The following is a 15,086-nucleotide window of genomic DNA, read 5'->3' as shown; positions in this document are numbered from 1 at the left end:
GAGGACAGCATTTAAATGGTTGTACAGATATCTACTTTGAAATAATGATTTTTTTTTTTTTGAGTTGGAGTCTCACTCTGTCGCCCAGGCTGGAGTGTAGCAGCATACTCACAGCCACCACAGCCTTGACCTCCTAAGCTCAGGTAATCCTTCCGCCTCAGCCTTCCAAGTAGCTGGAACTGCAGGTGCTCACTATCACACTCAGCTAATTTTTATTTTATTGTAGACGAGGTCTTGCCAAGTTGCTCGGGCTGGTTTTGAACCCGTGGGCTCAGGCAATCCATTCACATCAGCCTCCCAAAGTGCTGATATTACAGGCTGAGCCACCGAGCCTGGCTTATTTGAACATTTTAAAAAGAAGAGTAGACAAAATTATCTGTTACAACGAAAAGAAAGGGAGAAGGACTATACGGTTTATTTTCCACGGAGTGCTTACGGGAATTCTGTAAGGGGCCAAAGAGAATGCATTGTGCAAGGAGGTAAAAGGAAGAGCAGGACTTGGTTGGCATGTGGGAGCCACACGCTAGACAAGGACCTACGTTGGCCTGGACTGGCTAAACTGGTAGCCTTGATTGTGCATTCAGACAGCTCTTCTGGCTGCACTGTTGGAAAATTAGAATAAAATTGTGAAATGTGGAAAATATAAATTTTCACGTCTCTCAAAATTTGTTGGTTTCCAAAATAAAATAATCTTGGGGGTAGTTATATCTTTTTTGCTGTGGTTTTAATTTAACACATCTTAAACAGATTCTGATCATTAGTAAGTTAGCATAAGTACATAAACATTTTACTATATTTTATATATATAAATATGCATATTTATTTATTTTTTGAGTTGGGAGTCTTCACTCTGTTGCCCAGGCTGGAGTGCAATGGCACACTCAGCCACTGCAGCCTCAAACTGCTGGGCTCAGGTGACCATTCTGCCTCAGCCTTCCAAGTTATTGGAACTACAGGTGCACACCACCAAGCTCAGCCAAGTTTTTGATATTTTTATTGTACAGATGAGGTCTTGCCTAGTTGCCTAGTCTGGTCTTGAACCACTGGGCTCAGGCAGCTCTCTTGCCTCTGCCTTCCAAAGTGCTGGGATTATAGACATGAGCCACTGTACCTAACTTCAGTATTATATCTTTGTCTATGTTTTTCCTCCTTAGAGCTCAATTTCTGGAAGAATCTACTTTTTGCTTTGTCGTTTTGAAATTATTTAATTGTGTCACGTACTATATTTTGTCACAAGCTATTATCTATAACTGATTCATAACCCCTTTGCTACTTGTCTCACCCTGATGCTAGTGTTGATTGCTTTTTCTGATAGTGCAGGGTAGATGATTGGCAGGCTTATAATCAGGAGGGCTTGTCTTTATAACAGTGAGTTTTACTTCACTGAATTGAGTTTATGGGGAAATTGTTACTTCCTGAACTTTCATGGTTGAAGATATGTAATGCTCAAATCTTTCTTCTTTTTATACTTACTCCTTAAGATAAAAAACAGCAACTCACTCTGGTCTTATTAGTGTTGCTATCTCAAACTTTTGGTTTGACCAGGGTCTTTGGGATATTGACACCTGGTAGTGACTCCTTTCCTGGGGAATTTCTCTGCTTACCTGAGCCTCTTTGATCTTGGTACCAACTCTCAGAGGTGTCTGGTCCACCATATGGCAAGCTGGCTTGCATTTGGAGGTCCAGCTCTGCCTGCCTTCTGCTTAGCTATGAGGGATCAAGGATTTTTTATTTGTGGAAGAGATTTTTTTCCTGCCAAACTAAACTTTTTTTCTTTTTGAGAGGCTTCCAGGACTGGATTATCTTTTAGCATATAGTTTGGCCACATCTTGAAATTGTTTTATGGTCAAGGAGGAAATACGTGAATGCATTGATAGTCTGCAAGGAAGAAATTGAATTTTCTCAGGCAACTCTCCCCAAAGAGTGTAGATTAATCGGTTGGTGTCAGCCTGAAGGTTGTTCAGAGGCTGTCGTCAGCACTGTCCTACTGGATATCTTTTTTTTATTTTGAGTTGGAGTCTTACTCTGTCACCCAGGCTGGAGTGCAGTGGCACACTCATGCCCATCACAGCCTCGAACTTCTGGGCCCAGGGGCTCCTTCCACTTTAGGCTTCCAAGTAGAACTACAGGCATGTGTCACCATGCCCAGCTAATTTTTTGATTTATTGTAGAGACAAGATCTTGCCGTGTTGCCCAGGTTGATCTTGAACCTGTGGGCTTAGGGAATCCTCTCACTTCTGCCTCCTGAAGTGCTGGGATTACAGGCATGAGCCACCTCCCCAGCCCCTACTGGATATCTTTATCAGCAACTCAGAAAAAGATTTAAGAATGTATAGGTCTTGAACGGTATGTGTTACAAAGTTCTTAAAATAAGCACATGCAGCTTATTATGGATACATATGACTTCCAACATTTAGTTTCACAAGACTACTTGGCAAAAGGCGAAATTCACTCTAATTTATGTGTGTGATTTTTGTTTGTTTGGTTTTTAGAGACAGAGTCTTGCCCTGTTACCCATGCTGGAGTGCAGTGGCACAATCATGACTCATTGTAACATCAAACTTCTGGGCTCAAGCAATCTTCCAGCCTCAGCCTCCCAAGTAGTTGGATCTACAGGAATGTGCCACCATGCTTGGCTAACTTTTAAAGTATTTTTGTAGAGACAGTATATTTCTGTGTTGTCCAGGCTGGTCTTGAACTCCTGGGCTCAAGCAATCCTCCCACCTTAGCATCCCAAATGCACTGGAATTACAGCATTAATTTCTGTTTCCAAAAGACAAACAATGTTTATGATTTGGTGCACCAAGCTTGTTGCTATCCTGCATTATGTTGTATATTGTGACTATTTTTTTTTTTTTTTGAGTTGGAGTCTCACTCTGTCCCCCAGACTGGAGTGCAGTGGCTGCTCCCGGCCACCGCAGCCTCGACCTGTTGGGCTCCGGCGATCCTTCCGCCTCAGCCTTCCAAGTAGCTGGAACTACAGGCGTGCACTACCACGCCCGGCTAATTTTTGATTTATTGTAGCAATGAGGTCTCGCCAAGTTGCCCAGGCTGGTCTCGAACCTGTGGGCTCAGGCAATCCACTCACCTCAGCCTCCCAAAGTGCAGGATTACAGACTGAGCCACCAAGCCCGGCTACATAAGTATCTTTTTTTTTTTTTTTTTTGAGTTGGAGTCCCAGTCTGTCGCCCAGACTGGAGTGCAGTGACCGCTTGACCTGCTGGGCTCCGGCAATCCTTCCGCCTCAGCCTTCCAAGTAGCTGGAACTACAGGCGCATGCTACCATGCCCGGCTGATTTTTTGATTTATTGTAGAGATGTGATCTCGCCAAGTTGCCCTGGCAGGTCTCGAACCCGCGGGCTCAGACAATCCACTCACCTCAGGCTCCCAAGGCGTGGGATTACAGGCTGAGCCACCGAGCCCGGCTTTTATTTATTTTTTAAGGACTCACCAGAAACAGCTTTATTGTTCATATTTCTTTTTTTTTAAATTTTAAAGTTGTGGGGGACACAAGTCAAGATTGGGTACATAAGTGGTTTAGGTATAGATGAAGTTTTGGGCCTCCCATTGGACCTCACTTCTCCTGGATTAAGATAAGCCACCCTTATTGATATTGTGTGCCCCCCCTCTGTAGTGTCCCACTACTGCCAATCCCTTTTTTGTAGTATTATGATAGGTGTTCAGTGTCCACTTATGAGTGACAACATTTGGTACTCAGTTCTTTGTTTCTGTGATAGGTCAGTAGACACTGAGTGCTTTTTTTTTTTTTTTTTTTTTTTGAGTCAGAGTCTTACTCTGTCGGCCAGGCTAGAATCCAGTGGCATGTTCACGGCCGCTCAAGCGTTAACCCACCAGGCTCAGGTGATCCTTCCGTCTCAGCCTTCCAAGTAGCTGGAACTATAGGCGCGAGCTACCATGCCTGGGTAATTTATATATACAGTAGAGACAAGGTCTCACCAAGTTGTCCAGGCTGGTCTTGAACCCCTGGGCTCAGCATTCCTCTTGCCTCGACCTCCCAAAGTCCTGGGATTACAGGTTTGAGCCACCATGCCCAGCCACTCAGCACTTATTATGTGCCATACATTTTTCTAGACTTTTTGCTCATAATGTATTTAGTTCTCATCCTTTAGTGAAGTAGTTGGCATTATTATCTCCACACTGCTCATAAGGAAACTGAAGCAGAGGGCATAGGTGGAGGAACTAGAATTTGAAGCAAGCTGGCTGTCTAGCTGCAGAGCCCTCACTTGTAGCCATCGTGCAGTTTGCTTTATGCAGATGACCAGTGCTTGTACACAAGGGTGCAGCATTTTAAAACAGAGAGAATGGTAATTCTTCGTGAGATTGGTTTAAATTCCTCATTATTTTTAACTTTTAAATATATTTTTTAGCTCAAAGATGTTTGCAGATATTGTAGATGTTTGCATTCTGCATTCCCATTATAAACAAGTTCATCACAAGCAGAGTTTCCAACAAGCCCAAGGATGGCTAAGATTACTGCAACTGGACTTGACCACTATCACCCTCAGACAGTAGCAGGCAGTGTTGATGCACACTGACTCTGGACCTTAACGTCGTTCACTCAGTGTTTAAATGGGGTTGTCTGTAGTGGTTTTTGAAATACCACTGCAGTGGTTTGTCATATGGAAAAGGGTTTCTTAGACTGAACCATAATGTAATGGCCAATATTTAGCCTCTCTTAACCTACAAAATGACAAGTTTATATGATTCAACCTAATCGTCCCAAGAGCAGGGTATTCCAGAGAAACCATACTTTTATTATCTTAAGGATATATATACTTCTAGGATATATTAAAGGTTTTGTTTTTGTTTTTGTTTTTGTTTTGAGTTGGAGTCTCACTCTGTCACCCAGACTGGAGTGCAGTGACTGCTCCCGGCCTCTGCAGCCTTGACCTGCTGGGCTCCGGCGATCCTTCCGCCTCAGCCTTCCAAGTAGCTGGAACTACAGGCACGCACTACCACGCCCAGCTGATTTTTGATTTAATGTAGAGATGAGGCCTTGCCAAGTTGTCCAGGCGGGTCTCGAACCCTCAGACTCAGGCAATCCACTCACTTCAGCCTCCCAAGGCTCGGGATTACAGGCTGAGCCACCAAGCCCGGCAGAGGTTTTAGTTGTGAACTTCACCACTGATGTGCTTTTCCTATACAGTTATGTGTGAGTAGTATGTATTCCATTTCACATCATGTCATTTTTTAATTCTCTTACCTGCATCTAACTCATTTGATGAGTGTATTTATTTGCTTAAATTGGTTATATGATAGTATTCATCAGATTATTAAGCCTCATTATAACTTGGAGAGTTTTGAAATGTAGAATACAATGTAGGTTAAATTTATGAATCTTTTGTTTCTTCTGATTATGAGATGGTACTTGAAAAAATAAGGCCCAATGCAGTGGTTCACACCTATAATCCCAGCACTTTGGGAGGCCGAAGTGAGAGGATTGCCTGAGCCCATGGGTTCGAAACCAGCCTGGGCAACTTGGCAAGACCTTGTCTTTACAATAAATCAAAAATTAGCCAGGTCCGGTGTCACATACCTGTGGTCCCAGCTACTTGGGAGGCTGAGGCAGAAGTATCACCTGAGCCCAGCAGGTGAAGCCTGCAGTGGTTGTGAGCGAGCCACTGCACTCTAGTCTGGGCAACAGAGTGAGACCCTATCTTTAAAAAAAGAAAAATAAGTTGTAGTCATCCTATAATGGTACAGAACACTAGAAATTATTCCTCCTACTCTGGCCCCTTTAGATCAAAGTACATGGTAAAACAAAGTACACGGTGAAATCTCAAAGGCTCAGTATTAAAATCTTTGTAATAGTTATACCCCTTGTACAAAAACTATTATAAAATCTCTTAAGTTTCATAAAGAGATCCTGCAGAATGTTTCCTAATTCTGTTCATATAAACAGGTACCTGGATGATGGCGAATGCGTCTGGTAACAAGTGCTGGCTTCAGATCCTTGATTTTCTTTAGGATTTTCCCCTTTTCTTCCCTTGTGAAACCTTGAGACCTTGTATGGCTGTTTAAAATAAGCATGTTAGTGTCTACTTCTTAAAGATGAATCACAGTTGAGTCTTTGTTATTTGACTTGAAATTGTTTTTATTCTCTCCAAACAGTGATTTTGGAAAGTAATGGCCATCTGATTGATGTCTCAGGCTACAAATCCATGCTGCCCTTTCAATTTCTGTTGCCATTTGTTAATGCATGTTTTGTAATAATTAGGATAAATACAAGGGATCTTTGCCTTTGTTTTTATTTCTTTCAGTAACAAATACTTTAAAGAAAACAGATGATTTTGTGACGTCTAATGCACCAGCTGTCGACTTAGACCACAAGTTTAGATGCAAGGTTGTGGACTGTTTAAAATTTTTTCGCAAAGCCAAGCTGCTGCACTATCACATGAAGTATTTCCACGGGATGGAGAAGTCACCAGAGCCTGAGGAGAGCCCAGCAAAGAGGCATGTGCAAACTAGGGGCTCTTCAGCTTCTGACAAGGCCAGCCAGGAAAGCCTGACCAGAAAGCGGGGCTCTGCCAGTTCCCCAAGTAAGTATCTTGCTTCTGTGTTGTGTCATGGAGGGCTCTGTTGTTTGGGTCACAGTTCTCATGTTTTCTGATACAGAAAGAGTAGGCGTTAGGATTGTTCTGGTCCAGTTGAATCCTATAAGACTGAAAGCAGTATGTGATCCTCCAGAGTTGCACCATGGGGCTGCGCCCTGCCCTCTTGGAGGAAGCAGGAATCATTCCTAGCTTTGAGAGTTACCTTAAGAAAGTCACTTAGCCTCTGAAGGCCTTGGTGCTTTCAGTATGAGTGAGGACAGTCAAGCAAAGGGAGTGCCTTCAGACGCCAGCTGAAGAACTTGTGCTCAGAGCAGCATGGGTGCTGTCGTCCCACCTTCTCAAACTTGTGCCTTGTCATTGCCAGCAGGATAAGAAAGCAGGAGAACTAAAACATAACAGATGATTCCATTGCTGTGTCTAGTTCATCTTTTTTTTTTTTTAAGTCAAGAGCTCACTGTGTCACCCAGACTGGAGTGCAGTGGTATGATCATAGCTCATAGCCTTTACCTCCTCTGCTCAGACAGTTCTTCCACCTCAGCGTCCCAAGTAACTGGGACTGTAGGTTTGCACCACCATTCCCAGCTAATTTATTTTATATTTTTATAGGGACAAGGTCTTACTATGTTGCCCAGGTTGGTCTGGAACTCCTAGACTCAAGTAATCCTCCTGTCTTGGCCTCCTAAAGTGCTGGGATTAAAGGTGTGAGTCACCACTCCCAACCCTATTTCATCTTAATTGCAACTGAAGATATTTTCTTTCTTTCTTTTTTTTTTTTTTCTTTTTTCTTGCTGGGACCTCCAATTTTTTTTTTTTTTTTTTTTTTTTGAGTTGGAGTCTCAGTCTGTCGCCCAGACTGGAGTGCAGTGGCCGCTCCTGGCCACCGCAGCCTCAACCTGCTGGGCTCCAGCGATCCTTCTGCCTCAGCCTTCCAAGTAGCTGGAACTACAGGTATGCGCTACCATGTCTGGCTAATTTTTTGTAGAGATGAGGTCTCACCAAGTTGCCTAGGTGGGTCTCGAACCCGCAGACTCAGGCAATCACTCACCTCAGCCTCCCAAGGCACAGAATTACAGGCTGAGCCACCGATCCTGGCTGGGACCTGCAATGTTAGGGTCACACTCCCAGTGGGGCCTCCAGAATGTCAAGTCAGGCCTGCTGAGGCTGTGGGTGTCTGGTATGTGATTTAATGCTGCATGAAAGATGCAAAGAATTGCACAGAAGTTAGATTGGAAAATACAGATTATTTAAAAAGAAAATTAGAGAGACAGAGAAAAAGAGGGGATTCATCTCCCCAAGGTAGGGAAGGGGGCCAAAGCCAAGGAACATGGCAACAACCATAGCTCAAAGAGCACATGACTACAGCAGAGTCTAGTAAGGCAATAGGCTGAAGATATTTTCTAACAGTGTGTGTGTGTGTATATATATATATATTTTGAGACAGTGTCTCATTCTGTTGCCCAGACTAGGGTGCTATGGCATGTTTATGGTTCACCACAGCCTTAAACACCTCAGATGAAGTTATCCTCCTGCCTCAGCCTCCCAAGTAGCTGGGACTACAGGAGCATTACCACCACACCCAGCTAGTTTTATTTATTTATTTATTTGTTTATTTATTTTTATAGAATGAGGCTATATTGCTCAGACTGGTCTTGAACTCCTGGGCTTGCAGCAGTCCTCCTGCCTTAGCCTCCCAAAGTGCTGGGATTACAGGCATGAGCTACCTTGCCTGGCCTGGACTGTTATCTTGTGTAGAAACCACAATGGTGTTAGTAGGAGTTACTATAAAATCTCATTTTATATCTTATTACAGAGAACCTTCTTGGAAATTTCTACTAAACTTCTATTAAAATATTATATGTTTCTAGAGAAATTTCAGAAGATTTAATGAGTTTCCAACAAATTCTATAATTTTACCAGTTTATTTTTATCTGAAATTATAGTACCTACTTTTTGTCTTATAGCTTTTCCATTAAAATATGTAAGGTAGTAAATGATATATAGAACTCTTAAGGTATCTGACAGTGTTCCCAACGGAGTTTAAAATTAGGTTTCAGTACTGTGGTGTAGGGCTGTGCAGATTTTGGTGCTCTCTGACCCTCTGAGAGGTCAGTCCTCGGCCATGCTGTGAAGACATCATGTGTCAGCATTAAAGTGGAGTTTCTAAGTTATAGGAGTTGTATTACCCATTAGAAATACAATAATATAAGCCACTTATGTCATTAAGAAATTTCTGGGCCACCCCTTTGGGTCCCCTCTCACTGTGGAAGCTTTTCTGTCCTCTCAATAAATCCTGCCTTAAAAAAAAATCTGAGGCTGGGCATGGTGATTCAAGCCTGTAATCCCAGCACTTTGGGAATCTGAGGCGAGAGGATTGCCTGAGCTCAGGGGTTCAAGACCAGCTTGGGCAACTTGGTGAGACCTCATTTCTACAATAAGTCAAAAAATAAACTGGGGGTGGTAGCTCGCACCTATAGTTCCAGCTACTTAGAATGCTGAGACAGAAGGATCGCCTGAGCCCAGCAGTTTGAGGCTGCAGTGGATGTGAGCATGTCACTGCACTCTAGCCACATTAAAATATCTGCAAATTTCTAGCAGCCACATTAAAAAAATATGAAAAGAAATAGGGTAAGTTGCTTATAAAAATATATTTTAACTCAGCATATTGAAACTATACTCATTTCAGTGTGTAGTCAATATAAAAATTACTAGAGCTATTTTATTTTATTTTATTTTATTTATTTTTTGAGTCAGAGTCTCACTCTGTTGTCCAGGCTGGAGTGCTGTGGCACACTCACAGCCACCCCAGTGTCAACTTGCTGGGCTTCGGCGATCCTTCCATCTCAGCTTCCAAGTTGCTGGAACTACAGATGCACGCTACCACGCCCAGCTAATTTTTTGATTTATTGTAAAGACTAGGTCTTGTCAACTTGCCTGGGCTCGTCTCAAACCCGAACCCACAGTCTCAGGCAATTTAATCGCCTCAGCCTCCCAAAATGCTGGGATTACAGGCTGAGCCACCAAGCCCAACTGAAAGGTCAGACCATCTTTTTTTTTTTTTTTTTAATCAAAGTCTTATTCTGTCGCCCAGGCTAGAGTGCAGTTGCATGCTCATGGCCACCACAGCCTTGACCTGCTGGGCTCAGGTGATCCTTCCATCTCAGCCTTCCAAGTAGCTGGGACTATAGGCATGTGCCACCACTCCCAGCTAATTTTTTGATTTATAGTAGAGATGAGGTCTTGCCAAGTTGCTCAGGCTGGTCTTGAACCCGTGGGCTCAGGTAATCCTCTCACCTCGTCCTCCCAAAGTGTGAGGATTATAGGTGTGAGCTACTGCGCCCAGCCTTACTAGAGCTATTTTATGTTGGTCTTTAAAATTCAGTGTGTCAGTTCAAACTAGCCATACTGCAGGTGCTCAGTAGCTACATGTGGTGACTGGCTGTTGGTTATTAGACCACTCAGCTCTGTTCCCCTTTGCTGTAGGCAGTCTAACTGTGTACTTGGCAAGACCAAGTGCTGAGCTAAAAGGAATCACCTGAGGAAGACCAGCTGGCTAGTGGCCACCCAGGGAGATACCCCTCATAAGCTGCAAGGCAGGACACCACCTTAGTGACTTTGAGTCCTTCTCAGAGCAGGCTTATATGAATCAGACTGTAGTAGACTGATGCCCAAGGCCAGTACCAGTCATTTCTTTAAAATTAAGCCCACAACTGTCAAAGCTTCTTTTCTGTCCATTTCAGACCTCTGGGAAGAGAAAGTTACTTATTGAACATGGGATCAGCTGGATTTAGAATTGCCTCTGGCTAAAATAGATCATTCATTCAGCAACTATTTATTGCCAGCCTCTTTTCTGGGTACCACAAAAGAGACCCAAGTCTTGTTCTGCCGGATGCTGTGGTTGTGGTTATTCCTGGCACAAAAAAGAAAGGACTGGTTCATTCCTTAAACTGGAGCATCCATTTGCCTGGGCAGTACTTGCTTCACTCAGGGTCAAATACTGATTGATTCCATAGGGATATTAATGTCTTTTACTGACCAGCCCTGCTGGTCTTGTGTGACCATTTTTGTCTTTTAGGTTGGGTTAATCTCTCTGTTGTTGATTACATGGTAGGTTCTGGGGCAAGCTTATTTCCTAGGGTTTAGGAATCTGTCACTGGGTTACTCCATATGTCACCTATGATATTTACCTCACACAGGTCTTAACTGAAGCAATGGCCAGCCTAGCTGCATGAGTCACTGGATGACTTGTTAAAAATATAGATTTCTGGGCCCTACTTTCCAGACATTTCAGCTCAGTGACTCTAAGTTTAGAATCTGTCATCTTTGTACTCTCCTCCACCAAATATAAAAGTGACATATGATTACTGTAAAATCAGTACAAAAGAATACTAAGGCAGACAGACATAGGTCTGCAAATACAACCATTTCAAACAAACTCTTTGAGAACTTTTCACAAGTTTTCTGTGCCTATTGCCAAAGAACAAGATTTCAGTGAATTTAGCTGAAAGATCTAATTGGATTTTATTAATGATTCATGAATCAGGCAACTTCCCATATGGAAAATAGAAGGGCACTCCAGTGAGTTGAGTAGAGGAGGTGGACTTATAAGCAGAAAAGGTTGAAGAAAGCAGAGATAAGGAACAAAAAAGCTAATTGGTGGTTTCAGAGTTACTTTTCTTGTAGGCATAAGATTTTTTTATCATGCCAGCTCAGGTTGCCTGAGCCCCTTGTACTGGTTGCTGTGACTCTTCTTTTTTTGGAAAACTGAACTACTTAAGTTCAGCATGAGTTATATATGGCACTTAGCATAGGTGACTCCATTCTGTTTTGGTCGGGGTGTAAGAGCCTCATGCAGGAGCCCAGTCCAAAACAGTGGCTGCCCATATATTTTATTTAACACTATGAAACACATATATGTTTAAATAGAAAGTATCTTTCATGCAGTTAGTATCCTATGCAGCTTGCTTCTTTTACTAAAGATCTCTCAGCCCTCATTCCATGTTAGTATGCTTATGTGGCTCTACCTCATTTAGACAATTGTGTTTCATTCGTGACAGTTGTCAGTATGTACTGTACCTTAACTAGTTCTCCTACAGGAAAATCTGTTTTACCCACTTTTTTCATTCTTACCAAGTGTTAAATCAAAGTAACCCTCCCCAAGGATCTGTTTGCCTTTAAATGCAAATGCTTGTAGAATAGATTCCCAGATGCCCAATTGCTTGGGCAGAGGGCTTATGCACCATTTACACTTGGCAGGTTGATGCTGACCACCCTTCAAATGGCTTCTCCCAGTCTGGAGTCTCTTATCAATATTATCAGCTTACTTAATTGTATTTATTTGTTTTTGAGTTGGAGTCTCAGGCTGGAGTGCAGTGGCACGCTCACAGCCACCCTACCGTTGACCTGCTGGGCTCCAGTGATCCTTCCGCCTGGCTACTTTTTGATCTGTTGTAAAGATGAAGTCTCACCAAGTTGCCCAGGCTGGTGTTGAACCCGTTGGTTCAGGCAATCCACTCGCCTTGGCCTCCCAAAGTGCTGGGATTGTAGGCTAAATCACCAAGCCCGGCCTATTTAATTTTTTTTTTGAGTCAGGATCTCGCTATGTTTTCCTGACTGCTCTCAAACTCCTGTGCTCAAGCAGTCCTCCCACCTCAGTGTCCTGAATAGCTGGGATTACAGATACATGCCACTGTGCCAGTTAATCACATTTTAAATTATTGCCAATCTGATAGGGGAAAAATATTTCATTGATTTTTTAGTATTTTTAAAAATTCTGGAATATTTTAAACATATAGAAAAGTATATAAATTATATTACAAATGTGTATTCCCTACCCATACTTAACAAATGTTCACATTTTGCCATATTTTCTTCAAAATTTTTTAAAGGAAAACAAACATTAGGATGAAGTAGAGATTCCCTACATTGCCTTTCTTTTTTTCTTATGCTTTCTCAAGTTTGTGCATGTGTGCTGAGAAATAGCATACAGTATTTTGAGTGTTATTTGCATTTATGTTTATAAATAATATAGAGCATTTTGTGTGTTCTTAAAATATGCATAAGAAGTATCATATCATCTATACTCTCTTGCATTTTGCTGCTTTGGGCCAGTTTTTTTGAGCTTCATTCTTGTTGAAACCTGTAAATTGATCTCATTGATTTGTGAGCTGCTGTATGGTATTGTATGAATATGCCTACCTTCTTCAACTCTTTCCTACTCAGGGTAACAGAGGTTTCTTGTTTTTTACTGTTATAGATAATATTTCAGGGGATGCCTTTGTACCTGTGCCATGTGAGTGAGCATTTCTGTTTTTTTGAGTTGGAGTCTCACTCTGTCGCCCAGGCTGGAGTGTGGTGGCATGCTCATGGCCACCACAGTTCCGACCTGTTGGTCTCAGGCGATCCTCCTGCCTCAGCCTTCCAAGTAGCTGAAGTATAGGCACACGCCGCCATACCCAGCTAATTTTTAAATTTATTGTAGAGGCGAGGTTTCGCCAAGTTGCCTAGACTGGTCTCAAACCCATGGGCTTAGGCAGTCCTTTCACCTCGGCTTTCCACAGTGCTGGGATTATTGGCATGAGCACTGCGCCTGGCCTAAGTGAGCATTTCTTTTTCTTTTCTTTTTTTTTTTTTTGAATTGTAGTCTCTTCCTGTTGCCCAGGCTGGGGTGTAGTGGTATGCTCACGGCCACCCCAGAGTCAACCTGCTAGACTCTGGTGATCCTTCCACCTCAGCCTTCCAAGTAACTAGAACTACATGTCTGGCTAATTCTTTGATTTTTATTGTAGAGACGAGGTTTCATCATGTTGCCCAGGCTGGTCTCGAACCCGTGGGCTCAGGCAGGTCTGAAACCCGTGGGCTCAGGCAGTCCTCTCACCTCATCCTCCCAATGTGCTGGATTTACGGACTTGAGCCACCACGTCCAGCCCCAAGTGAGCATTTCTTTAGAGTATTTACCTAGCTGAGGAATTGCCATATGTAAGAGTTTTAGTTAAAGTATCAGAATGCATTTGATAATGGTGGCTTCAATTTATATACCTCTCAGCTCTGTGATTTTGCTATGTCCTCACCAACTTTTGGTATTATCTGACATAAAGTTCACTAATTGTATGAATTTGAAATGGTTATCTCTTTGTTTTTCTTCTTGAGAAAAATGGATTTACTTTTTAGATTAGGATCAGAATTGTTACAAAACTCCCTTTCTTCCCTTGGTCTCCCACCATGTCCCCATTCTGAGACATAGCCTAAGAGAGGAAGCCTTGCCTTGAAGGATTCCATCGGAGTCCCTCTGTCTCTGTGGACGGCTTGCCTCCTCATTTGCTCTGGCCAGCTAACCACTGAGTTGAATCAGTACCAACTCCTCCTCCTTCCCTTTTTAGTGTTGTGTTGAAAGAGATGAAGGAACGATGTAGGGGAACCTGAAGGTCAGAGTCTGAGACCCGACTCTACCACTAACAGTTCTCTAATATTGATTGAAATCCTCATCTTTAATCTATAAAATGGAGGTAAAGCTACCTGTTTCAAAGAGGTGCTGGGAAGGGAAGGTTTTATATTAGAAGTTTAAATTCTTTGGGAGCATACAGATATGTTCAAAGCAGCACCTAAATGCAAAAATGTGAGTATTTATCCATAGTAGCATAAATAAATAAATTGTCATGTCTTGATATGGTGGAATACCATACAGCAATGGGAATGAACTGTAGCTACACCCACCAACATGAGTGCATCTCATAAATACAACGCTGAGCCACGGAAGCTAGCACCAACTCATCTGGTTCTGTTTATATAAAGCCCCAAAGCTAATAAAAACTAATCTGAGACCAGCCTGGGCAACTTGGTGAGACCTCATCTCTACAATAAATAAAAAATTAGCCGGGCGTGGTTGCGTGCGCCTGTAGTTCCAGCTACTTGGAAGGCTGAGGTGGAAGGATCACCGGAGCCCAGCAGGTTGAGGCTGCGGTGACCAGGAGTGGCCACTGCACTCCAGTCTGGGCGACGGTGAGACTCCAACTCAAAAAAAACAACAAAAAAAGCCGGGCTCAGTGGCTCAGCCTGTAATCCCGTGCCTTTGGGAGGTTGAGACATGGATACCATGTCTGATTACACACAACTTATAGAATAGTCATAGCAGCAAATAACAAGAGAACTAAGTGTCAGGCATTCTTGTGAATCAAACCTCTGCTTTGGATTGTCACTGCTCTATAAATATCAAAGATGATAACCTGCTACACAACAATTCAAGCAACCCAGTATGAGATAGTATGATTGATTCCATTTGTATAATTCAATATTATTTGTGTAGGGAATTAATTTGGGAGTATGAAGGCAATTTTTTTCACATAATTGGAGTAGCACAACTGAGTAATGCTAGCTGGAGACAGGTCAATACAAGGAGTGTCAAGCACAGGTGGTTCCTGCGGAGAGGAGTGGCAACTGCCCGGGAGGCCGCAGAGCCTTGATCCCTCAACTATCACTCACAGTCCCTAACACCCACTCCCCAGGAGCCCCAACAGT

At 42.8% G+C, this 15,086-nt stretch overlaps 1 protein-coding gene across 1 annotated transcript in view; it reads left to right on the top strand.

The window, feature by feature from the left end:
• The window catches only part of PHF20 (PHD finger protein 20), a 164,940-nt gene that overhangs the window by 98,333 nt on the left and 51,521 nt on the right, over positions 1-15,086 (top strand). Inside the window, exon 10 of the mRNA XM_008074342.2 lies at positions 6,282-6,560. Coding sequence (XP_008072533.1) covers positions 6,282-6,560 — 279 coding nt within the window. The remainder of the gene's footprint in view (positions 1-6,281; positions 6,561-15,086) is intronic.

The sequence above is a fragment of the Carlito syrichta genome, unplaced genomic scaffold, assembly GCF_000164805.1.
Source record: "Carlito syrichta isolate Samal-C Ts95f unplaced genomic scaffold, Tarsius_syrichta-2.0.1 Scaffold316401, whole genome shotgun sequence".
Taxonomy (NCBI): domain Eukaryota; kingdom Metazoa; phylum Chordata; class Mammalia; order Primates; family Tarsiidae; genus Carlito; species Carlito syrichta.
The sequence above is the reverse complement of the archived record's forward strand: the minus strand, read 5'-3'. Positions and strand labels throughout refer to the sequence as shown.